Source organism: Gambusia affinis, linkage group LG14 (assembly GCF_019740435.1).
Source record: "Gambusia affinis linkage group LG14, SWU_Gaff_1.0, whole genome shotgun sequence".
Classification (NCBI taxonomy): domain Eukaryota; kingdom Metazoa; phylum Chordata; class Actinopteri; order Cyprinodontiformes; family Poeciliidae; genus Gambusia; species Gambusia affinis.
The window spans coordinates 981,357-1,006,185 of record NC_057881.1 but is presented as its reverse complement, the minus strand read 5'-3'; the positions used below and the strand labels follow the sequence as shown (position 1 = coordinate 1,006,185).

General features: G+C 45.1%; 1 protein-coding gene across 4 annotated transcripts in view; it reads left to right on the top strand.

Moving 5' to 3' along the window:
* LOC122844251 (ephrin type-A receptor 7-like) overlaps nucleotides 1-24,829 on the top strand; it is a 73,538-nt gene that overhangs the window by 10,709 nt on the left and 38,000 nt on the right. For 3 of the 4 annotated variants that reach the window (XR_006372838.1, XR_006372837.1, XM_044139520.1), the window contains exons 2-3: nucleotides 7,718-7,782; nucleotides 9,452-10,124. Coding sequence is in view for 2 of the 4 variants with exons in the window: in XM_044139520.1 (XP_043995455.1) it covers nucleotides 7,718-7,782; nucleotides 9,452-10,124 (738 nt within the window). In the remaining 2 variants the exon portion in view is untranslated. Of the gene's footprint in view, nucleotides 1-7,717; nucleotides 7,783-9,451; nucleotides 10,125-17,548; nucleotides 18,090-24,829 lie in introns of those variants that run through there. The other variant, XM_044139521.1, reaches the window with a different exon arrangement.

The window sequence follows — 24,829 nt, the reverse complement described above, 5'->3', positions numbered from 1 at the left end:
ACAACTGCTTGTTGATGTTAGCATGCTAACAGCTGCATGGTGATGTTTGCATGCTAACAGCTGCATGATGATGTTCGCATGCTAACAGCTGCATGGTGATGTTAGCATGCTAACAGCTGCATGATGATGTTCGCATGCTAACAGCTGCTTGTTGATGTTAGCATGCTAACAGCTGCTTGTTGATGTTAGCATGCTAACAGCTGCATGATGATGTTAGCATGCTAACAGCTGCATGGTGATGTTAGCATGCTAACAGCTGCTTGTCGATGTTAGCATGCTAACAGCTGCTGTAGATCAGCTTTAATCTGTAAATGTCTTAAACGTTTACACATCTTGTTAAATGTCACGTTTTAGTCCAAAAATGTCAAATTTCTGCTCTTAATTCTTGTTTCTAATAATGATCGCCTCAGCTGTTACCATGGTGACAGCTGCCATCATCCTACTGAGTAATGCAGACCAGCTGTGAGGTTTCTGACACACGCTATTTACTGCTAATGGCTCCACAGAACCACACTAACAGGCAGATTTAGCTAAGCGTCCCTTTATGACGGACAAATGATGGATTTTTGGAATTAGACGTAATTATGAGGCGTTTTGTGGGATGTAATCCAGCTCCGTCCCGCGGTAATAAGAGTGAATAATGGACCTGATTCTGGTTTGTTTCTGCCAGCCGGAGCCGCCGTCTTTGTTCTGGATCAGAGCCGCTTGTCCTGATTAGAACAACATTTACACAACATCTGATAATAAACATGCAACATGTGTTTTCTGTGCATGAGTGAAAACATTCACATCTCCAGATCTGAGTCGCTGGGAGCCGAGGCTGGCGTCTCCTCAGGGGCCGAACCGTTGCTCATGTTTCACTAATGCAGCAATTTGTCAGCAGGCAGCATTTAGAGTAACTGATTAGAATAATAAGATGTGATTATATTAATGAATCTAAAGCCGTTTCTGTCTGCTGGGGAACTGAAGCTCCGACCAGCAGAACCACGACGAGCTGCAGCGAACCATCAGTCCAGGAATCAATATCCTATTGATTGTTCTGATGATTAATCAATTATTTTGACAATTTATTGGAAAATCCAGCAAACTACGGCTGCAGCGAATAATTATTTTGTAATCGGTTATTCTGATGATTAATCAGATCAACTTTGTTACATTCTGCAGATTTTTCATTTAACCTTTTGATCCAGGATCAGAAATGCATCCAACATGCAAATCAACCAATAATTTCATTTATTTTGAAAAGAAAATCATAATTTTATTGTTTGACGTTCCTCCAGTGAACTTTGACATGAGAAAAGCTCCGGCCGTTCTGATCAACTCAGAAATCAATTAATGATTATTTTTGGATTCACTTATTAATAGCTGAACAGGAAAAGGTGATTAATGGGAGATTTTTCCTGAATTTGAACCAGGTGGAGCTAAAAGCGCCTCTACAGGAGTTCATGAAAAAACACATTTACACGTTTTTTCATCTGAAATGCAAAATATAAAAAAATATCCAGTTTTTGCTTCATTGCTGCTCTGACTGCCGTTCCTTTAGGAAATGTTATGATTTTAGAACCATATACATCAGTTAACGATTGATCGCTTTCTTTATCAGTTGATGGCTGTTTAAATAATCGATTAATCGTGATTATTGTGATTAATTGATTCAGCTGATTGTTGCTTTTCTGTGAAGATGTTCAGCATCAAATGTGACTCTGTTCACCGTCCTCATTGTTTCAGCTCATCCAGGCATGCAGCTGCTAATACTGGCTTTTAGCCTCACACCCACACACACACACACACACACACACACACACACACACACACACACACACACACACACACACACACACACACACACACACACACACACACACCCTGGGAATTAGGAGCTTGATTAAAAATGGATCTCAGAGTCCAGAAGTGGCTCTAGAGCTGCTCAGATATCTGCTTCCTGTTTCCTGCGTGGCTCTGATTAAAACACATTGTGGAAACCAGGCAGCGGCCTGAACCGAGGCCGTCGGCCCACACACACACACACACACACACACACACACACACACACACACACACACACTGCAGAGTGTGTGTGTGTGTGTGACGTCCATGATTGAATTCTGGTGGCTTCGGCTGAGTTTTATCCAGCGTTAACCGCTCTGCGCTCCTGGAGCCTGGAAACGTGTGATGGCGATGTGGTTTTTATTTGGGGGCGGCGGACATTGGGGCTGAACTTCTTCTGTCTCCATTGTCTGTTGGACTGGAAGCTGCTGGGAATCTGAGAGCCGCTTGAGAGGCAGCAGGGAGACAATGCTGAATGTAATCAGTTCGTACAAGCTCACCCCGGCTCCGATCCAGGCCTGGCTCACACACACACACACACACACACACGCACACACACACACACACACACACACACGCACACACACACACGCACACACACACACACACACACATACACACACACACACACACACACACACACCTGTGCTTTATGAAAGAAACCGATCCTGTTGCTTATCTGCTGGTGGAATCTGGAAAATGGAGGATTTTGAGTCTCACAAAAAAACTTTCTCCTGCTTGTTTTTTTTTTGTTTTATCCACAAACGATGGATCATCGATTGTGATAAATGAGAAGTGTGGATGTTTTCTTTTTGGTTTCTTTTTTTTTCTCCAAAGGGTTTTTGCAGTGCTAGTGGCTCGTATTTTTGTGACAGTAGGCAGACAGGAAGGAGGAAAGACAAGCGGCAAAGGTTGTAGGGGCCGAGAGTCGAATCCGCAACGTTCGCAATGAGGACTAAGGCCTCCAAACGTGGGGCGTGATAACCCGCTGCACCACCACAGCACGCCCCTACTTCCCGGTTTCCTCCTGGTTTTCTGCCTGGCGCAGCAGCCATCTGTTTTCTCTGTGGTTCTGCGGCGCAGGAAGCAGCCGGGCCGGTTGGAGGAAGGCGCTCCGATTGTTTCCTCCTCACTCGATAGTGCCGACCCCCCAGGACTCGACCTTTGCGCGCAGCGTGGGGCGCAGCGGCTGCTCAATACAAGGTGTCGACGAGGTCGAGACAGGCGACCTTTCTGTTTTAACCCCCATCGAGCTGAAAGTCGATGGCAGGTCATCCACAGCCTGCAGCTGTGAGGAAAATATCAGAGGGAATAAAGAAAAGCTGCAGCTGCTGTGATCGGATGGAGACATAAAAACATCCATCTTCCTCATCAGATCTGGGGTCAGATTAGGTCTAACCCTGACCCTAAAGTTGATTTATTGTTTCCTGTTTTGGTTCTTGCAAATTCTGGGCTTTACACTGTTACCTTGATTTTGCTGTTTACAAAAAAAGTTTAGTAAGTTTAGAAGTTTTTAGTCGTTTTTGGTTCTACGGGGCTTTAAACTCCTGGTGACTCATCAGTCTGGACCGGTCTCTCATGTCCGTGTTCACGACCAGAGGACGGTGAGCGGCGGCCCGTTCTTGGCCTCTGACTGCCCAGTTTCAGCCGTCCCGTCGTCGGACGAGGTGGGGGCAGTTCTCGTGAGAGTTTAAAGACCTAACCCAGACCCCACCGTGCTAATGCTAAGCTAACGGCTCCTGAAGGATTCCCATCACATCAAATGTTTTCTGTGATTCTTCAGGATTTTTAGTTTTTCAGCAGGTTTAGTTTTATCTGCATTTCTTTATTTTTGGAGTCAGAGTGATTCTGTTGAAGCTGAAGCTAAGCTAACGTTTATTCATCAAGGTTCAGATCGATGCAGAAAACTGAGGAGCAGCTGATCTTCATCCACAGAGAGCTGAACTCATGTTGTTTTAAAACCATTATTAACTAATAGTAGAAACATTTTATAACATGTAAGTTCTCTCCTCGAAGGTCAGCCACTCATTTCTGAACACCTTTTAACTCTGGAACTGGACGACACTTTAAACATCAGGACTAAACAAAAACATTATGAAGTTTCTATGAACAAGCTAACGGCGCCTGGTTAGCAGTGAAGCTAGCGCCTGGTTAGCGGTGAAGCTAGCGCCTGGTTAGCGGTGAAGCTAGCGCCTGGTTAGCGGTGAAGCTAGCGCCTGGTTAGCGGTGAAGCTAACGCCTGGTTAGTGGTGAAGCTAGCGCCTGGTTAGCGGTTAAGCTAACGCCTGGTTAGCGGTGAAGCTAGCGCCTGGTTAGCGGTGAAGCTAACGCCTGGTTAGCGGTGAAGCTAACGCCTGGTTAGTGGTGAAGCTAGCGCCTGGTTAGCGGTGAAGCTAACGCCTGGTTAGCGGTGAAGCTAACGCCTGGTTAGCGGTGAAGCTAGCTGTCTTAGCATCTCGACCTGCAGCAGTTTGTCACGTTTAGCTGCTGTTCCATCCCACCAGCTCCAGAGGTCAAAGTTCACCATTCAGGTTGAATCCAAAGTCGCTTTGTGCTTCAGGTTCAACTGAACGGTGGAAAAGTGTCGCCTTTGGTAGAATCAGAAAAAACAAACAAGCAGCTAGAAATGATTGAAGATATTTGAATTCATCGCGTGATTTATTGATTTATTGATTTATTGATTTATTGGATATTCCAGAAGGTGGAGGAATGTTTTCCTGAGAAGAATATCAGACGTTTGGTGGATTATTATGCAGGAAGGAATTATTGAGAGGAAACCTTTATTATTTTAGACATGAAATATTGATGTCACCAGGAAGCAGATAAAACTAACAAAGTTAAAATGAAAAAGTTTCAGATTTACCATAAACACCAACTGGAACCTTTATTTGTTAAAAAAAAAAACTGAATAATTGTATTAGAATCTGCAATTAATTAATCAAAATGAAAAAGTCCTGATGCGATGTGATTGGTCCAGCAGGAACTGTGTGGTTCTGATTGGTCGGCTCAGTCAGCGCTTCGCTAACTGGACTTCTTCTCTGGTTCAGGATGAGAGGAGAAACCAGAGAAGAAGATCAGTTAACGTCTACTGAGGGTTGGAAATTAAACCATTAATCAATTATTGAAATAAATTAATGGGAAGAATAAAACCCACACGTGTGTGTGTGTGTGTGTGTGTGTGTGTGTGTGTGTGTGTGTGTGTGTGTGTGTGTGTGTAGGTGTGTGTGTGAGCTGCTGTCAGACCTGCAGCGCTGCAGGAGTTTCTCGTTCCTCCAGAAAGGAAAGCGTTGTGGGGGGAAGACGACCTAATTTCATCTAAAGTGGTTCTCAAATTGAACCAAAGGGAAAAGAAAGTCAGCAGAAAACCTCAGAGCTTATGTAACTGCCCCCACTGGGACGGGGGCAGATAGAGAGGAGGTCAGGTTGAGGGGGACGGACAGATGGAGACGTGAGTGATGAAGGAAACTTTTCCTGTGTTGTGCGGTCAGAGGTGTGTGTGTGAGGCACAGATACACACCTGTATTATTTAAAACTACTCGGAAAGCCTGATGGAAGGTTTTCCCAGAACTCCAGCCGGAGCTTCATGGAGATATTAGCGGCCGGCACGTGGGCCGGATCCAGCAGAGTCACGCTGCAGCTGCAGCGGCGCCAACGCAGCCTGAATAATGCATGCAGCGGCGCATGTTCTCCAGGTTCACACGCCCTGCTTCTGACAGCTGTGGACCCGGAACACTCGGAACCGGAGCCGGGAAGTCTCTGTTTTCAGTCAGTATCAGCTGGAAAGCTGGTCAGATTCCTGCAGCAGTCGGGATGAGCTCTGCTCCGCCTCGTTATGTAAACTCGTTAGGCTCCGCCTCACTGAGCTGCACACATGCTAACCTTCCTCTGATTAGCCTCAGCCTGTCGGTGGCGGCTCCTCTCACCTCTAACTAGCCAGCTACACGCTAACAGATGGGCTCAGCGTTGCATAACAAGGAGAAAATGTGAATGCTGAAACGATTAATCGCGATTAATCAATAATTGAAATAAATGTAAATCATTATCAGAATCTTAAAAAAGACATTTGCTGAAAGAACAAGAACAGCAGAAACATTTCTAAATAATAAATCTGTTCTTTCCAAAACCGTTTCAGCTTCACCTGGTTCTGAACAAATCTCCAATTAATCACCTTCTTCTGTCCAGTTATTAATCAGCTAATTCATAATTTTATCCCCAGATCAGATCAACTGATGTTCAGCAGAAAGTTTCACACCTCAGAAGGATTTTAGCTCTTATTGACCTTTAGGATATCAAATATTTATCTTCTCATCTAGCATTTTGATGTATTTCTATTGTTTTCACCAGGTTAATCAATTAATCATCAGGATAATCGATTCAAATGTCATGGTCATTTTGATTTTTAATAAATAGAGGAATTATTTTGAATCATTTATGATGATTTATGAAATAAAACAATTATCATTAGAAAGGATGGAGAAACTGAAAGTTTCATGTCTGATTCATGTTCATGTTTCTGCTGTGTGTGTGTGTGTGTGTGTGTGTGTGTGTGTGTGTGTGTCAGAAGGTTGTGTTTCCACAGCATTCATCTTATTCTTAGTCATCAATGCAGATGATTTATTGTTGGACAGCAGAGTTTTATCATCTTAACTGTAAAATTTGAAGGTTTTTGTTCAGTTTTGGATTCAGTGTTTTGTTCTCTCAGCAAATTGCTGATTAAATTAGCAAATGTTTCTGTTTTCTGAGTTTTGGTGTTGCCTGACCTGGAAGCGATGATGATGATGATGATGATGATGATGAGAGCTCATTAAGTGGATGATCTGTGTAAAGAGGAGGAGAAGAAGAAAGGAGAGCTTCTCTTTTCTCTGGCTCCCCTCGCCCCTCCCCCACCTGTTTCTCCCCTGCAGACCCATTAGAGTTTAAAGGGAACCTGATTACAGCCGACTGATTCCTTCTGATCCTCTGGAGTCGTGTTTGTTCCTCCGTCTCATCCTTTCTTCTTCTCCTCCGTCTCATCCTTTCCTCCTGTTGTCTCTCCGTGTTTCTGCTGATCATCCCTCTCTCTTCTCTTCCTGCTCCTTCCTGTTATCCGCCAGGCGGCGTTCCTCCTGGCTCCGCCCTCGGCCCATTGACCCACATCAGAACCGGAGCCGTTCTCCGGCTGCGTTACCAGGTTTATTTTGACCTCTGACCTCTCTCCGCTGCATAGTGTCAGCTTGGCGTCAGAGTGGGGTTTTATTTTTCACGCTGCGATTCTAATTTATCACATCGTTTTTCTTTACCATCAGTCATGATAAAAGTTTTGATTCATCGAGACGATAAATTTCAATTATTGATGTTTGAAAACCTGAGAAACTTTCATTGTTACTGGAATCTTCATTCTGTAAGTAAAATAATCTCCTGCTTTGGAAAGATTCTGTTTGCTGGTTCTGAAAGGTTCTGGGATGGTGAGCAGCTTTGACCCGTTTCTGTGGTTCTGAAACCAGGTTCAGCTGGTTCTGAGTCTCTCAGTCCTGAACTTTGTTCCTGAATCATCTCAACGCTGTGAGACCGGTCCAGAGTTTTGTTCCAATCCGGTTTCTCTGTCCGTGGTTCTGAAACGGTTGCTGTGGTTCTGAAACGGTTGCCGTGGTTCTGTCCGTGGTTCTGTCCATGGTTCTGAAACGGTTGCTGTGGTTCTGTCCGTGGTTCTGAAGGTGAAGACGTGTTTCTGCTTCTACTCCAGGTTCTGATCCGTTCTCAGTTGTTCTGTTTCCAGGGGAACCGGACGTTCTGACCCGTTTATTTCAGCCCAGCTTCTCTTCCAGCTGATATTCTGACCTGTTACAGATAAAGACACGCCTCCCTTCCTGTTCGCTGACCTCTGACCTCCTTGTTCTCTCCGTTGCTGCAGTTGTGCTGCTGAACTCCAAGGAGACGCAGGCAGAACTGGGTTGGACCTCCTTCCCCCCAAACGGAGTAAGTCGGCTTGTTTTGGCCATTTTACCGTCTCTCTCTTTGCAGCTGAGAGTTTATCGTCTCCATTAATCAGCGGCTGTGATCCGGACGGGTCCGGCTGCGGCCCGATGGGTCCGGCAGCGCGCGGCGGGTCCGGCTCCGGCCCGGCGGATCCGGCAGTGCGCGGCCGCAGCAGCAGATAAATGCTCTCCTCCGTGTCGATCGATATCGTTTGTGATAAGTTATGGCTGGAAGACAAATGGGCTTTTTAGAAGAATGGCTCTCTGCCAGAACCGTTTGTCACACACTCCCACCTGACCCACACACACACACACACACACACACCCACACACACACACGCACACACACCTACACACGCACACACACACACACACACACACACACACACACACAGTGTCTCTATTTGTGCCAACAGCATCCCAGCTGGCCTTTGCTTCTGGACGGTTCTGGACCACATGGAGCCAGAACCAGAACCAGAACTAGAACCAGAACCTCACCGGGTCTCATGGCAGCGCCGTCAGTTTGTGCCACAGATCCACATGCAGGGATTGTTCTGTTTCTGACTCCCATCAGTTTCAGACGGAACATTTTTGTTCCGATGTTTCGGGTTTTTCTTATGAAAACCTGGAAGCTTCACTAAAAGGTTTTGTTGCTGCTGAATCCAGATGAAGCGGGCCGAGCCCAGCAGAACGGATCCGCTTCAGCGTCCTGCTGCTCCGCAGGCAGAACTGATCTAACCCCTCAGATGATTTTAGATTTCCAGATTCTCCCTGAACGCCACAGTTTTTCTGTTTCTCCAACAGGAGCAGATGGAGTGAGTAAAAATCCTGGCACAAATCCCCCAAACTGTTTCATGAACTCATTGATGTTTACAGAAACATAAAGAACTCAGCCATGTTTAATATTTCTACATTTTTAGGAGTTTTATGATGGATTTTGCTTGAAAATGGCTGAACATCATAAAAACATGGACTGTGCTCTGAGGTTTTATGTGTTCGTTAAATCAAGCCGTGTTGTTGGAGGAGGATCAGATGGATCAGATGGATCAGATGGATCAGATGGATCAGATCCCAGATCTCAGTGACTCACATTCAGCCCAGAAACAAAGAAAAGCTTCTGCAGATCAGCGTGAGTCAAAGCTGGACGCAAATTTAGATTCTGACTGTTTCTGCGTCAGCTGACACGTTCTCTGTTCGGAGGTTTGAAGATCCTCCCAAAAATTTCAGCAGGATGAAACTTAGCAGCTGACAGTGAGTCAGCGCTGAGGATGATGATGAGGATGATGATGAGGATGATGATGAGGATGATGATGAGACTGTCACACATCTCCCGTAGGGAGCTGTTACACAGTTACACATTAACGACAATATTTTGTTGTTTTTAGCCTGTTATATGAGCTAATGTTTCGATAGCAAACTAAAACAATCAACAATATTTAGCTTAATTGATTTAATTAGAAAATTAAATATTTAGTTTGGAACTGTGACTTTTATAAATGTAGGAATAACATGATAAAAATTGCCATGCATAAGAAATTTCTGCTGTTACTTTTTATTGTAACTTTACAGATGATGATGATGATGATGATGATGATGACGATGATGATGATGATGATGATGATGATGATGAGGCTGTGCTAACGTGGCTGCTGCTCGTGTCTCCCTGCCAGTGGGAGGAGATCAGCGGCGTGGATGAGAAGTACAAGCCGATCCGGACCTACCAGGTGTGTAACGTGATGGAGCCCACGCAGCAGAACAACTGGCTGCAGACGGGCTGGGTGGCGCGCCGCGGCGGACAGCGCATCTTCGTGGAGCTGCAGTTCACGCTGCGCGACTGCAACAGCATCCCCGGCGTGGCCGGTACCTGCAAGGAGACGTTCAACCTGCTGTACGTGGAGTCGGACCGGGACCTGGGCGCCGTGACCCGGGAGGACCGCTACTCCAAGATAGACACCATCGCCGCCGACGAGAGCTTCACGCAGGGAGACTTGGGGGAGAGGAAGATGAAGCTCAACACGGAGGTGCGGGAGATCGGGCACCTCAACCGGAAGGGCTTCCACCTGGCCTTCCAGGACGTGGGCGCGTGCGTCGCCCTGGTGGCCGTCCGCGTGTACTACAAGCGGTGCCTGGCCACCGTGCAGAACCTGGCCGTGTTCCCCGACACGGTGGCCGAGGCCGCCTTCGCCACGCTGGTGGAGGTCCGCGGCGGCTGCGTCAACAACTCGGAGGTGGACAGCGACAGCCCTCCCAGGATGCATTGCAGCGCCGAGGGGGAGTGGCTGGTGCCCATCGGGAAGTGCAGCTGCAGCGCCGGCTACGAGGAGGGCCACAGCAGCTGCGAAGGTAGGCGGGGTCAGAGGGAAACTGGGCGGGATGGGAGATGGGCGGGGTCAGAGGGAAACTGGGCGGGGGCAGGATGTGAGGTGGGCGGAGTCAGAGGGAAACTGGGCGGGATGGGAGATGGGCGGGGTCAGAGGGAAACTGGGCGGGGGCAGGATGTGAGGTGGGCGGGGCCTACGGGAGGACACTGGAGAAAGGATCTGCGACCTTTACAGGTTATAGATAAACCTGTATCATTAAATCATGACCTGAGTCCCTTTGGTTCGTTTCTTTTCTCCGCAGGCAGGCTGCTTATTGACTGATGGTTAAAAACCAGCAGCAGTTTGTTCTGGAATCAGAAACATCAGAAATAATTTCTCTTCTGCAGGTTTAGTTTTGTGGGTCAGACCTGCTGCGTGTTCTCAGACCAACTCTGAAGGTCAGCGGGTCACAGAGGTCAGGTCAGACTTCCTGTTTTTAGGAGATGAAGATGAGGAATGTGATGATGGAGCAGTGGAGCAGTTACCTGCTCAGGTGGAACTTCTCAGCTTCTGATTGGCTCAGGTCGGGTTTGATGAGGCTGATCGTTGCTTTGCAGTGTGTGTGTCACGCTGGTCGCCATGTGAGTCAGGGTGTGTGTGTCTCAGCAGTGTGAACAGCTTTGAGGTGTGTGTATGTGTGTGTGTGTGTGTGTGTGCGCGTGTGTGTGTGTGTGTGTGTGTGCGCGTGTGTGTGCGGCTCAGCAGTGACTAAGTGTCCAGGCGTCCCACGTTGTTTCTGTGGTGTTGACAGAAACTCCTCCACTGTTCAGCTGGTCAGGCTTTTGTTGCTGCAGCTTCACTGGTAGCACTGGGAGCAGACTGGGAGCACTGGGAAGGCTTTAAGGTGTGTAAACTCTGCTGTTGATGGAACTTGCTGACGTCCTCAGGTAAACTCTGGTTCTGCAAATGTTCATGAAAGTGGTAAAAATTCGACATTGATGCTGCGAGTTTGTGATGTTCAGCTGAAGAACGAGATGAAAATCGCAGAGACGATTTCCTGAGTCCAGACTGAAGGAAAACCTTCAGCTGATCCTGTTCTTAGATTTTACTGGAAAACAAATTCAGCAAATCTCAGGAACCACAAGGTGAACGGATCTGGTATCGAAATAAAGAAACACTCCAGAGAATACTCTGATTACTGAGTGAGACAAATAAATATGGCTCTCTGTAACAAAATGGAAAAAACCCTTTTTTTTCTGATAAAATAAATTTTATGTTGTGGATTTTCCCTGTGAAAGTATGCAGTTGTAATCCAGAACCTCCAACAATTTACAGGGCAGACTCTGAGCATTTACTAAATTTCATCTCTAAAATAAATAAGACAGACATTTTTGAAAAGTTTTGGTTGATGAAAGTCCAGATGAATTTTACAAATATCTATTTATTTCAATCTAAATATCATTTTTTTCTTGCCTTTTTCCACCAACTGATTTCTTGCTATAAATGTTCGTTACAACTAATAACAATGCTTTTTGAAACAGGAGAGTCAAAGTACAGCTCAGAAGTCCTCTCCTGTGTTAAACTGCGGGACATTTTCTCTGCAGCTCATTGGTCGATTTGGGTGACTGACACATCCAACAGCCAATAGAATCAGAGGGAGTTTAGATACATTCAGGCCGGTAGGTGGCGGTGATGATGCACCTTACGTTGGTTTGCCAGCCGCCAATAAAACGCGGAAGAAGCGGAAGCGGGAAAAGGGAAGAGTTTTCACGGTTTCCAACGAGACAGAAAAGTTGAAAATAGTGGAGAATGGATTACCGACCGGAGTGGGAATATTTCCTCTAACGTGGATTCTGAGCAAAGGTAGGACTGAATTCAAGGTTTTGGCTTCTTGAAATGAGCTGGTTTCTGTTTTCGTCTTTTTTAAACGTGTCGCTGTGATTCTGGTATGATTGGAAACAGCTTCGGTTTTAGTTTGTATCGGTCGGACCGTTTTCGTTTTACCGGATATTCGTCTGTTTTGGTCTTCAGCCGCTTAGTGCTGCTTGTTGGAGGTATTTTCATTGAGGTAGAAAATGTTGAAAATGTTTCTGCCTGTGGATATGTAGTCCCAGCATATTGATTATTGTAAGATGTTTGGATTGATTTGTTGGCAGAAGTTTAGGATGAATGTTTATTTATGTTTATTCATCTGTAGCTAAAACACATACAGATATTTTATTACTAAATTGATGCTTAGTGGGAGATTTTGACAGAATGTGAACCAGGTGATGCTAAAACTGTCACTAAGAGTTCTGGTGAACAAATGAACAACGAAGTTTTTATTTATCTTAAATTCAAAATGTTTAAATTTTTGTACAGTTTGGGTTTCATTACTGCAAATTACCTTTTAGAGTTTGTTTACTCCAGTTGGCAATTAATCATTATTAAATTAGTTGAGGATTACATATTCGATTAATCACAATTAATCTGATTGATTGCTTCAGCCCTAAATTGGTTCATGTTTTGGGATTTTTGGCCTGATTTTGTAGAGGTTCCACCTGAACACCTCGAACAGATTGAAGGAGAACCTCAAGGCTGACGGCTCAGCCCCTTCTGTTTCTGCTTGATCTATTTGGATCGATTAATCACGATTAATCGTTTGAGCCCTACTCAGGATGACCCTCCATGGCAGCTACTGGAGACCCATCCAGGTGGGAAACATCCCCTCTGGTTGAGGGACGTGTTGGGAACCTTCAGGACGCGCAGCGTTGCTATGGAGACAGATGTCCTGATTTCAGAGGAGTGGAAGAAAACTTAACAGTCGGCCATACTAGTTCAGTCTAGAAGGACCTGCTGATAACATTTTAGAGAAATACTAAAGTCATTACAAAGATGTGGGGAAGCCTGAATCGGGTCACTGTCAGGGACGTTGAGGACAGAAAGTCCGGCGGTTGAAACTGGAGGCATGGAGCGCTGCGCTGGAGGATCCGATGAGCTCATTGTTTCTGTAAACGTTGTGATTAAATGAACGAAATGAACAACTGGAGCCAGTTAAACGGTTGTTCCTGCAGCGCTTCCTGCTGCGCCTCTAATCGCATTTACTGACAAGCAGAGAGAAACGGCAGCTTCCAGAGAAACATCTGAACCTGTCGGCACCAGAAAACAGGAAACCGACGGCCTGATGTTTAACAGGCAGACAGAACCCAGAGGTTCTGATGACAGGAGGTCCGATTGGCTGCAGACACAGCGATTCAATCTGCTAACACTTTTCTATGTTCTATGATAAATACGGAATAATACTGGTGGGAATGTGGAGAAATGATGCTCCTCCTCAAACCTGAAACTTTACAGAACTCAGAATTTCCTAAACTTTTCTTCAGAGCCTCAAATGTGACGAGAAAAGAAAGTTTTAGTTCAAACCTGAAGGAGAAACAAGAACTTTTCTGATAATTCAGCTCAGTTTGTCTGGAAATGTCGTCTGGTGTTTGGACCTGATGGCTGTTTGGTTTCCAGTGTCGTGTTCTGGTTCTGTTCTGAATGGGTTTGGATTGGTTCTATATGCAGCTGATGTTCCGCCTAATCTAAAACAATGAAGCTCTTCTTTAGTCCTGCGGTCTTCGGCTGTGCTGCTGTTTCTGCTCAGATAGTGAGGAAGAGGAAGGCTAGTGATGTCATCAGATCACTCCACTGAGAGTGATGATGATGATGAAGGTCCAGCTGTTCCTCAGGTGACATCATTACCTGAACGCACACCCACACACACCCACACACACACACACACACACACACACACCCAGTGCATGTGGAGCTGCAGCACCAACATCTCCCTCTGCACCACAGCTATTGATCAGCTGTAATGCTCTACTAAACTGAGTGTGTGTTCTGTAGTAACAGATCGGTGTGTTTCTCTGTTTGCTGCTGAGAAACAATGAATGCAAAGCAGCCAATCAGGGCAGAGCAGAAGAACAAACTAATCATGCTGTGTGTGTGTGTGTCTGTTTGTGTGTGTCTGTTTCTCTCTGTGTGTGTGTGTGTGTCTGTTTCTGTGTGTGTGTGTGTGTCTGTTTGTGTGTGTCTGTTTCTGTGTGTGTGTGTGTGTCTGTTTCTGCGTGTGTCTGTTTCTGTGTGTGTGTGTGTGTGTGTGTGTGTGTTGAGCTGCTTCTTGTTTACTCCTCGCTGTAATTGTTTTTGTTTTTGTTTGTCTGACTGAGTGTGAAACGCTCCTAGTGTCTCAGTCGGTCGGTACCATCCAGGAACCGTCCAGCAGCTGAAGCACGATCATCACACACAGAGGAGTTCTGGTTCTGGCTGCGGCAGTTAGGGCTGCCGCTTTTAATCCAAACAGAACCTCGGTTCTGAACGGTGTTCAGGAAGGAAGCGCAGACAGAACAGTGTTTGGGTCACAACTGGACCGGGCTCTGATCGTGATAAAAACTTGGTTCTGCTCAGTAAAGTCCGATCTGGGATGGGCTGACCCAGAGGAACTGCAGCTGTAGGTGGCGCTGTGACCAGTTCACACTTTAACATTCTGCAGAATCTTCCAACTGAACATCGGACTTAAACTTTTTCTGTCTGACGTTATGAAGCTTATGGTTCTGAAGGTTCTGATGGTTCTGAAGGTTCTGATGGCTCTGAAGGTTCTGAAGGTTCTGATGGCTCTGAAGGTTCTGATGGTTCTGATGGCTCTGAAGGTTCTGATGGCTCTGAAGGTTCTGATGGCTCTGAAGGTTCTGATGGCTCTGAAGGTTCTGAAGGTTCTGATGGCTCTGAAGGTTCTGATGGCTCTGAAGGTTCTGATGGCTCTGAAGGTTCTGATGGTTCTGAAGGTTCTGAAGGTTCTGATGGTTCTGAAGGTTCTGATGGCTCTGAAGGTTCTGATGGTTCTTCCAGGAAAGTTTGCGGTGGAACTTCCTCCTCTGCCGCCTCGGGGTGCAAAACACTGAAACTCGTTTTCCTCTTCATCACTTCCTGCCATCTGAACTCCTCGGGACGAAAAGCTGCCGGTTCAAATCCTCTGATGATGTCATCAAATTAGAGAGAAGAGCAAAGCGCTGCGGACCTGAGGAAGAGGAGGAATGTGATGAAGAGCAGATGAACTCACACATGTTCCTCAGTCTCATTATGAAAAGCCACCAGCAGAAACACTGGGAGGAAATGAATTATGTGATGCTTCATATAGGCGTGTGTGTGTGTGTGTGTGTGTGTGTGTGTGTGTGTGTGTGGGTGTGTGTGTGTGTGTGTGTGCGTGGGTGTGCGTGTGTGTGTGTGTGTGTGTGTATCATGTTCTCCATCCTGGTCTAATTAAAGCACCGTCTCTTCCTCCATAATTACTGCTGCCTTCAGCATTTTTCCTATTATCTCTGTGGTTTGCTTCCCGCTCTCCTTCCTCTGCCCTCCTACCCTGTAATTTACCCCCCTCCTCTTACTGCCCTCGCCCTTTTACCCCGCCCAGCTACCAGAACTCGTTCCTGATCTCATCGCCGCCTCATGACCTTCTGACCTCCAGCTCTGCTTCACTTTCTCCTTGTTGGCTCTGGTGTGTGTGTCAGCATTTCTCACTTTATGGGGACCAACTGGGCCTCGTGGGGACCAACTGGGCCTCGTGGGGACCAACTGGGCCTCGTGGGGACCAACTGGGCCTCGTGGGGACCAACTGGGCCTCGTGGGGACCAACTGGGCCTCGTGGGGACCAACTGGGCCTCGTGGGGACCAACGCCCAGACAGATCTGCTGTTAAAGTACTAATGGATGCAAAATGACTGGATGTTCAGGCAAAGTCCTTCTGAAGACAAACAGTCATAGTCGTTGTGTGTGTGTGTGTGTGTGTGTGCATGTACTTGTTTATCTGTCTTATTGAGGACGCTTTGTGATACATTCACCAACCTTCTGAGGACCGATGGTCCTTATGGGGACCAAAGCCGGTTCAAATACGATGGAGCCTCTTGTGTAGGGTCAGAGGTCAGGTTTAGAGGTGAAGTGTGAATTTGGGCTGCAACTAACAATTATTTCCCTAATCATTTAATTGATTATTCTGATGATTAATCAGGTAAAAAGTTTGAAATTCTGCATATTTTTTTCAGATAAGGAAATAAATTAAGATGAATAAGAAAGAAACAGATAATTCAGTTTAGTTTTAAATAAAAAAACAAACATTTTGTGTGAAATGCAACAGTAGCATTACTTTAGAAAACGCTTGATTGTTTTAGCAAACGATGAATCTACCGGTAAAAATTCGAAAATGAAAAGCTCAGTCCTTTCTTCTTGATTGATATATACATTATTAGGCTAATATATTAAGTTATTTTAGATTAACCAATTAATAAATTAATTGTTAAAGGTGCTTGAAATATTTTTTTTTTCAGAATCTGAACCAGATGAAGCTAAACTGACACCAGAGGAATTTTGAGAAGAGCTGATCCATAAACAGTTTTTTTTTCTTAAGGAAAATGTTTATATTTTAGTGAATTTTTGGCTTCATTGCTTTTCCGATGATATTCTTTCAACAAATGGCCTTTATTTTAGTCTCCAGTTACCAATTAGTCAAGTAATTGATTAATCACAATTAATACAAATAATCTGATTAATTATTAAGTAGGGTGTGAAGTAGGGTTAGGAATAAATGTGGTTAGTAGAATGAGCATAAGCCAATAAAGTCTTAGTGTGGGTAGAAGTACACACTGTGTGTGTGTGTGTGTGTGTGTGTGTGTGTGTGTGTGTGTGTGTTGGGACCAGGTGACAGGGTGAGTCGGGTTATCAGTCTCGCATCTGCTGGAGAAGCTCTGAGATTTCTCTGAAGTGTCATTGCTGTGGTGATGTGTGTGTGTGCTGGCCTCCTGCGGTCCATCAGATGTTTCTAGAGTCTCTCTCTGTCTGCTGTCTCGTCCTCATCAGGAAGTCTCTTCATCTTCATCCTCTTCCTCACGCTGCATGCCTTCAATCTGTTTCTGTTGTGTCTAAAATGGAGCGAGCTCCTGCTTCTCTTCCTCCTCCTCCTCCTCATCCACCCTGACGGCTCCATTCACTCCTTCGCTCCACCACCTTCCTCCCCTCCTTCTCCACATCATTTCGTTTTAAATCATTCACTTTCTCCCAGGAGGAAGACAAACATGTTCTTTTGAGCTCAGCATCTGATGAATTTATTTTGCTGGCCATACAACCACACACACACACACACAGTCGCAGACAAAAATCTAAATGCAGAAACATTCCCACATCGGTCTGTGAGCGCTCCGGCAAAGGCCATTAAAACGTCGCTTGCTTGTTGAAAATGGGAGCTGGAGGGACGCCAAGAACTCTCTATTCAGCATCTCCGCCTCCCTCCATCTTTACAGAGAGGAAGAAGAAAAGAGAGGATGATAGGAGGAGGGGGGAATGATGGAGAGGTGGAGGAATACATGCACTGCCTCCTGGTTGCACTGTTTGTTAGTCTCTCTGCATAACAACCGAATGTATAAAATATGAGTTGTAAAAGCAGCTCTGATTCCAGATGCAAGCACAAAGAGAGAGAATGAGCGGAGGAAACGAAAGAAGAGGCTGAAGGTGAAGAACAGGAAACTAACCTGAGATGAGAAGAAAAGCAGGTCAGAAAGACGGATGAAAGCAGACATGATGGACAGAAACAGAAGAATTTTATATTTAAAGAGAAAGAAACAGCTAAGATGCTGCAGATGTCATCAAGTTTTCTTTGAGTTCATCTCTGACCAAACACACCAATCTGTTTTTATAAACAGTTATTCACCCTCCGATCAGTCTGTCGCATTAATGTAGATGAAAATACATGAGTGAGAAAGTGTTCATGGATCAGAGCCTGAAAACGCCAATAAAATGAGAATAATGGAGATTTAAACAAAGTTAGAAAAAAAATAATAAATCTGCTTCTGCTTCAGCAGTTACAACTTTAAATCTGTGTGATTGTTCTGGTCGGTCCGGTCCAGGTTGGTTCTGCTGCTGATCTCTTAAGCAACAATTCACTGAGACGGTTGAGTTTAGGATCCAGAGCAGCTCAGAAATAACAAATCAGAACCAGAACCAGAACCTGTGGAAGTAATTACCACAACAACCAAAAAACAATTACCTTTGCAGGTTTTCAGTTTTTAAAGAGCAGAAATGATAAACTTCAAAATGTTACATGAAGTCCCTCATTTTACAGCTTTCAGTCTTCAGATCAGAGTCATGAATTAAAAATGACCAACATGAATCCATTAGCTGCTTGGTGTCGTTTTTAATCAGGTTATCTGGCTGCGCCTCGTTTCTCTGAGACATTCAGGAAACCTCTGGAACATCCTGCAGGATGAGTTTTACACCAAACACTGTTCACTTCCTCTTTCTGTTGATCTGACCGTTCTAGCTGGAATAAATGAGCCGCTCTGGCTGCAGGTGACCAAATTAAATCAGGTGAAAGGATTAAAATGACCCTCAACATTCTGAGTTTTTGTGAGGAATCAGAAAACGGCTCAAACTGATCAGCATCCAGAAAACACGTCAGATTCCAGAAGAAATCAGCAAAAAATTTCATATTTCAGTAAATGAAAGGCATCCATTGAAATCATATATAATTTTCAGAAATGGCTGCCGTGGTTGTAATGGAGAATATATGTTTGCAATAACATTGGCAGTAGTTATTGCCAATGTTTTGCCAGTGGAGGTCACAGCTAGCCAAAAAGTTAACTAACCACTAGATGGCTAAACAAGAACCTTAGCTGTACTAAAACTACACTTCTAAGCGCATTAAAATATTATAATAGGCTAATACAAAACTACCAAACACATAGAAAATTAGAGGAAGCTAATGTTAAAATTCTAAACAGTAAAAACTTTGCAAAAGCTAATTCTAGATCATTAAGCACTTTTAAAACAGTATAGGAAGCCAACACTGAGCTGCTAAACATGATAAAAATGAGCAGAAACTGACACTAAACCACTAAGCACTAGAACTGAGCAGGAGCTAATGCTAAACTGCTAAGCACATAAAAATGTGCGTAAACTAACCTCAAACTGCTAAATGCATTAAAATATTGGCAGACGCTAATGCTACCCATTAAGTTGAAGTTGCATCAATAGGATGACTAAAGTTGAAGATGCGACATAAAGTTCATTCAAGTCGTGAAAATGAGGAACATTTTATGACAGTAACAGATTTAAAAGGCTTTAAAACGGCGGCCATCTTGAAAACTAGAAACTGAGTGGTGAGCATACAAAGTTTATAGTTGTAACACGTTAAAGCTTTTTCCACTATTATGCTGCACTGACGGAGGTTATTTAGCAGCAGTTCGGATCTCATTTCTCCTCAGTGAAACGTTTTAAAGCATGAGGCGATAATTCAGCTCATGAGAGAAACGTTGCCGTTGCGCTTCAATCTCCTGCTTCCATCTGCGGCTCAGCCGACGGTAATGCGTTTCCATCTGTCCAGAACCCGAGTGGGATCAGAGGACGGATCCGTGTGACCCCACTTAACCTCCGAGAGAATCACTTTCATCCTGCTGGAGGCGGCGCGCTCCGGATTATTACAGCGGCCGCCGTCCGAGTTCTCACTGCGGGGAACGATGAGAGGAGACCAGCAGCTCCTCACTGCTGGGTGGATTTCTCACTCTAACATCGGTTTGGTCTTTAGCGCAGCCAAAAAGCTCCTCGGATGTTAAAGATTTCATCTTTGAATCGTTTTAATCTGAGAGCTTGGAGCTGATTTCTGGAGGTGAGACCTGGTCACCCAGAGTTTGGTTTGACCCTCCTGGGCAGCTGTAGTCACGTTATGATAGAGCAGAATCGATTAATCGGATTAATCGATTATTCAAATAATTGTCAACTAGTTCAGTAATTTATTAATTAACTGGAGTAACCAGACTCTAAAAAGGCCATTTGCAGGAATGAAGCCAAAACTCTACAAAAGATATATAAACATTTTTCATTTAAAATAAAAAAAAAAAATTTTATGTAAATCTGTTCAACTCCTTAAGTGGAAGTTTTAACTTCTGGTTCAACTTCTGTCAAATAAAATCTCACTAAACACCGTTTCCTATGCAGTTATAAATGATTAATCGATCACTGCGGCGTTTTCATTTAGGCCTTTTTATGAGAAATGGAATAAAAGATGCAAATAATCAAATTATTCCTTTTAAAAATAAAAAAATACATTTTATTGCGTAAAATGCAATAGCAGCATTCCTTCATGTCCCCGTGTTTTATGAGTGATTAATTGATTAATCGTCAGGATAATCGATCATAAAAATAGTGGTTGGCCTCATTCTGCTTTGAATAGGACGATTAGATGGTGGTTCTGTAACACGTTGGGTCACAGTCTGACCCTGATGTTGGCTTTGTGTTGATTGATGATGATGATTGTTTCTTCATCACCGATCAGGTCTTCCTCATCTTCCTCGTGTCTCTGGCTGTTAGTCCAGCCTGAGCCAACTCGGCTCTCCGTCCTTCTGCCTCCTTCATTTTGTTGTCATTTGTCATGAGGCAGCTACACACACAGACACACACCTCACACACTCATACACACCTCACACACACACACGGCCTGGTAGCGGTGAAAGAGATGGCATTTCCAGAGACACCTGCGCCTCTGCGCTCCGGCTCCTCCCCCGGCGCTGCAAACGCCCTCACATATGCACGGTGCTGTTCCACAGGATTTGTTGGACACGTGCGTCTGCATATGCTCACACGCTGCAGGCGTGCACTCTCATGTGCACTCTCACGCACACTCTCACGTGCACACCCAGAGACAAACAAACTGCACATATGCAGTGGCTCCCTCTGCCTCCGAGGCGCATGTGTGTGTTAGTTATCCAGAACGCAGTCCATCTGCCTTCACGGCTAAGCTACGCTTGTTTACCCCACACACACACACACACACACACACACACACACACACTCTGTTAGAATGGATAATCAGGAGCATTTCCACACACACCTGTCCTCATATTGACTCTGCAGCTCGTTAGGAGGCCCGCTGCAGACGATTACTTTTCTAATCAAGTAATCTATCGATTATTCTCATGATTTTCTGATTATGAAATAAGAAATTCTCACATTCTGTTGTTTCTATTTAAGACAGTAAAAGAAATATATAGAAGAGAAAAAGATGTAAATATCGGTTTGAAGTATGAAAAAACGTCTTCATAAAATATTTCTAAGCGTTTTTATTCCCATCATTTTGGATCCAGTGTTGGCCTAAATGTTGCTCCTTACATAACTCTGGATGTTGGAGCGGTTCTGGAGGGTTTTATGAAATCATTAAACAAAAAAAACTGTAAATCTGCTCAGAATTTTCCAGCTGCTTTTAATAAATGATGCAGTTCTGCATAACTTATGGAATATTTTAGCTCAGGTGTGTTAGCTTTAGCTCATTTGGTTTGGACACGACTCCAGGACAGAACCAGAACCGACTGAGTCCAAATCGTTCCTTATGAAAGATTTTGGTTTAAACTAGAGGAGGAACTCAATCCAAATGTTTAATGGAGTTAAATTTAGATGAATTAGTCACATTTTAATCAAAGTGTCTACAAATAAGCAACATTTTCAACTCAAAATTATTCAATAACCAGACGTCAGATATTTACAGTTTTTAAGTTTTCTTCAGGTTCTTTAACCATCAGACTGGAGCAAAGAGTTTCAGAAAGCTCAGCTTCTTTAGACGCTGACATTAGCGTTAGCTGCTACCTGGTTAGCATTGAGATGCTATTTTAGGCTAGCACAGCTTCGCCGACAGGGCCAAGCGTCCAATCAGATCGTTTAGAAACAAGTTAACCTCAGTGGGATCAGAGAAGACGCGTCGCTGTTAGCGGATGTAGCTGTGCATCAGATTTACTGGCGTACCAGAAACATGTAAACTTAAAGGTTCCGGCTGAAACGTCTGTATGCAAAAGAAAAAATCACATTAAAATCTAATGAATTAAAATGAACATGTTGAAGACCTGACCGTTGATTAAAGGGACGTTTTAGTTCCACTAACCTGTTTGCTCTGACTGTCAGTGACAACACTGTTTATTAATGAAGGAAGTTAAAGATTAGGGTGATGGTGAGGAGGCATTCCTGCTGGCAGGAGAATCGTTTTAACGCCAATAATCTGTGGCCAGGCATTTTTATGAGATGAATATTGGAAACATTGTTATTATTATTATTGTTAATGGAAGAACAGAGTGTGTGTTTCCTCCTGTTTGGGCCTGCAGACGTTTCAGAACCGGGTCATTTAGTTCTTCTGTTCTCCGTCCAGAACAGCAACAGAACTCAGGCTGAATATCGACGGGTTAACGGCGACTGGAGGGAAACGAGCTGCACACACACAGATACACACACACACACACACACATACACAGAGACGTCATGTATGAGCAGATAAATCATGTTGGCGGTATTGTCCCGTGTTTTCTTTGTGATGAGCATCAGCTCTGTTGTTGGTCACTGAAACTCATCCTGGTGATGTGTGTGTGTGTGCGTGTGTGTGTGTGTGTGTGTGTGAGATATTTTACCCTCTGGTGGAAAGTGTCTCATGCCGTCAGTCATCCTGACACCAGCGCAGCTCAAACTGCTGCTGATGGATGTTGGACTCATGGAGCTTCTCTTCTTGTTTGGGACGAAAATGAGGAGCGATGGAGGAAGAGGAGAAGAAGGAGGAGGAAGATGAGGAAGGTCACGGTGAGCCAGGAGGGGGCAGGACGTCACTGAAACGCGTCTCACTCCTCTGACTGAATCACAGTCAGCTGGAAGCTGGAGGATGGATATTTATTGCCCTGTTTTCACACACACACACACACACACACACGCACACACACACACGTGCTCTCCTACCCCTGCGCTGCCTCAGCTGTGGGGTTTTAATTTGTGCATCGTGGCGTCGCGTCACGCCGGCCGTCTCTCCCGGGTCGTTTCTCTCATTTGACGCTCAGATAAATTTCATCTCAGGTTCTGATGGCAGCCGGATCGGAACCATGCAGCTGCAGAACCCCAGATCCGGTCCGGTCCGGTCCGGTCCAGATCCGGTCTGGAGCCAACAGGCGGCAGCACCTCTCTGGGTCGGAGTGGTTTTCTGAAGAACAGGTCATCTGTCAACCAGATAGTTCAGGTGACCTTTCAACTTTGACCCTGTCAGTTTAAACCAAATGGTCTTCAATCAATTGGCAGAATAATTAATAATCAGAGTAACTGATTGATTTTCAGAGTAACGAAGAGAATAATCAGAGTCATTAGCCCCAGCGCGGCGTGTTGCCAGTGACGGATGTCATCAGGCTGGTTGCAGCAACCGTCTGAAATGATGTTGCCGTTTGGACGCCGGTGAAAGTCCGTGTGGGGAATCGCAGGAGGAGGAAGTGGCTCTGGTCGTTGTTTAAGCAGCTGGAAGTGGAGGAGAATTAATGGCCGCTCAGATGCAAACAAGCTCTGAATGAATGCGGGAGCCGCCTGTCTGATTACACACTGAAGGGATTCCACGCAGACGGAGGACAAGCCGTGAATAATAGAGAGCAGCGACAAACAGGCTGAGGAGGTATTAGTGTCGCTGCTGGAGGAGTGCAGGAGAAAACACGCCACAAGTCTTGTTGTTCTGAATTCAATCTGCCAGAAACAGGCCCGTGACTCATTCTGGGCTCTGGACGGTAATTCACTTAAACTCAACGCGCCGCATTAATAATTCATGGAAAGTGCTCTGATTCGAGCTCAGCTTTGTTCTCTGCTTGTTTCCTGAGTAGAAAGTTTGTCTGGAAAAGACTTTCTGTCTGATTTCTGCTGTTGGATCCGCGTGTCTGAGGCTGGTCACATCCTGCAGTCAGGAGGCCAAGAAACGACGGAGCCGCCGCCTCCGGTTCAACACCTGCGTGTTGCTGCTTGTTGCTGTTTGTTCCTCTGTGTTGCTGTTTGTTGCTGTGTTGCTGCTTGTTGCTGTTAGTTCCTCTGTGTTGCTGTTTGTTGCTGCTTGTTGCTGTTTGTTGCTGTTTGTTGCTGCTTGTTGCTGTTTGTTCCTCTGTGTTGCTGCGTGTTGCTGTTTGTTGCTGCGTGTTGCTGTTTGTTGCTGTGTTGCTGTTTGTTGCTGCTCGTTGCTGTGTTGCTGCTTGTTGCTGCGTGTTGGTGTTTGTTGCTTTGTTGCTGCTTGTTGCTGTTTGTTGCTGCGTGTTGCTGTTTGTTGCTGCGTGTTGCTGTTTGTTGCTGCGTGTTGCTGTTTGTTCCTCTGTGTTGCTGCGTGTTGCTGCGTGTTGCTGTTTGTTGCTGTTTGTTCCTCTGTGTTGCTGCGTGTTGCTGTTTGTTGCTGCGTGTTGCTGTTTGTTGCTGCGTGTTGCTGTTTGTTCCTCTGTGTTGCTGCGTGTTGCTGTTTGTTGCTGCGTGTTGCTGTTTGTTGCTGTTTGTTCCTCTGTGTTGCTGCGTGTTGCTGTTTGTTGCTGCGTGTTGCTGTTTGTTGCTGTTTGTTGCTGTTTGTTCCTCTGTGTTGCTGCGTGTTGCTGTTTGTTGCTGCGTGTTGCTGTTTGTTGCTGCGTGTTGCTGCGTGTTGCTGACCTTCAGCTGTAGTTGCCCTCCTGCTCGTTGCTCTCTTTGTTCTCTGAACTCTGCTGGATGTAAAAATCTCATTCCACGTGTCGGTTGAGATGTTTCATGCAGATTGCTTTTCTAATGCAGGTATCACTGCGATGCACATTCTGCCCTCACTATCTCACTGCTGTCACACACACACACACACGCACACACACACACACACACACACACACGCCCACACACACACACACACACACACACACACACACACACACACACACACACAGAGCGTGTCCTGCTCCCAGTT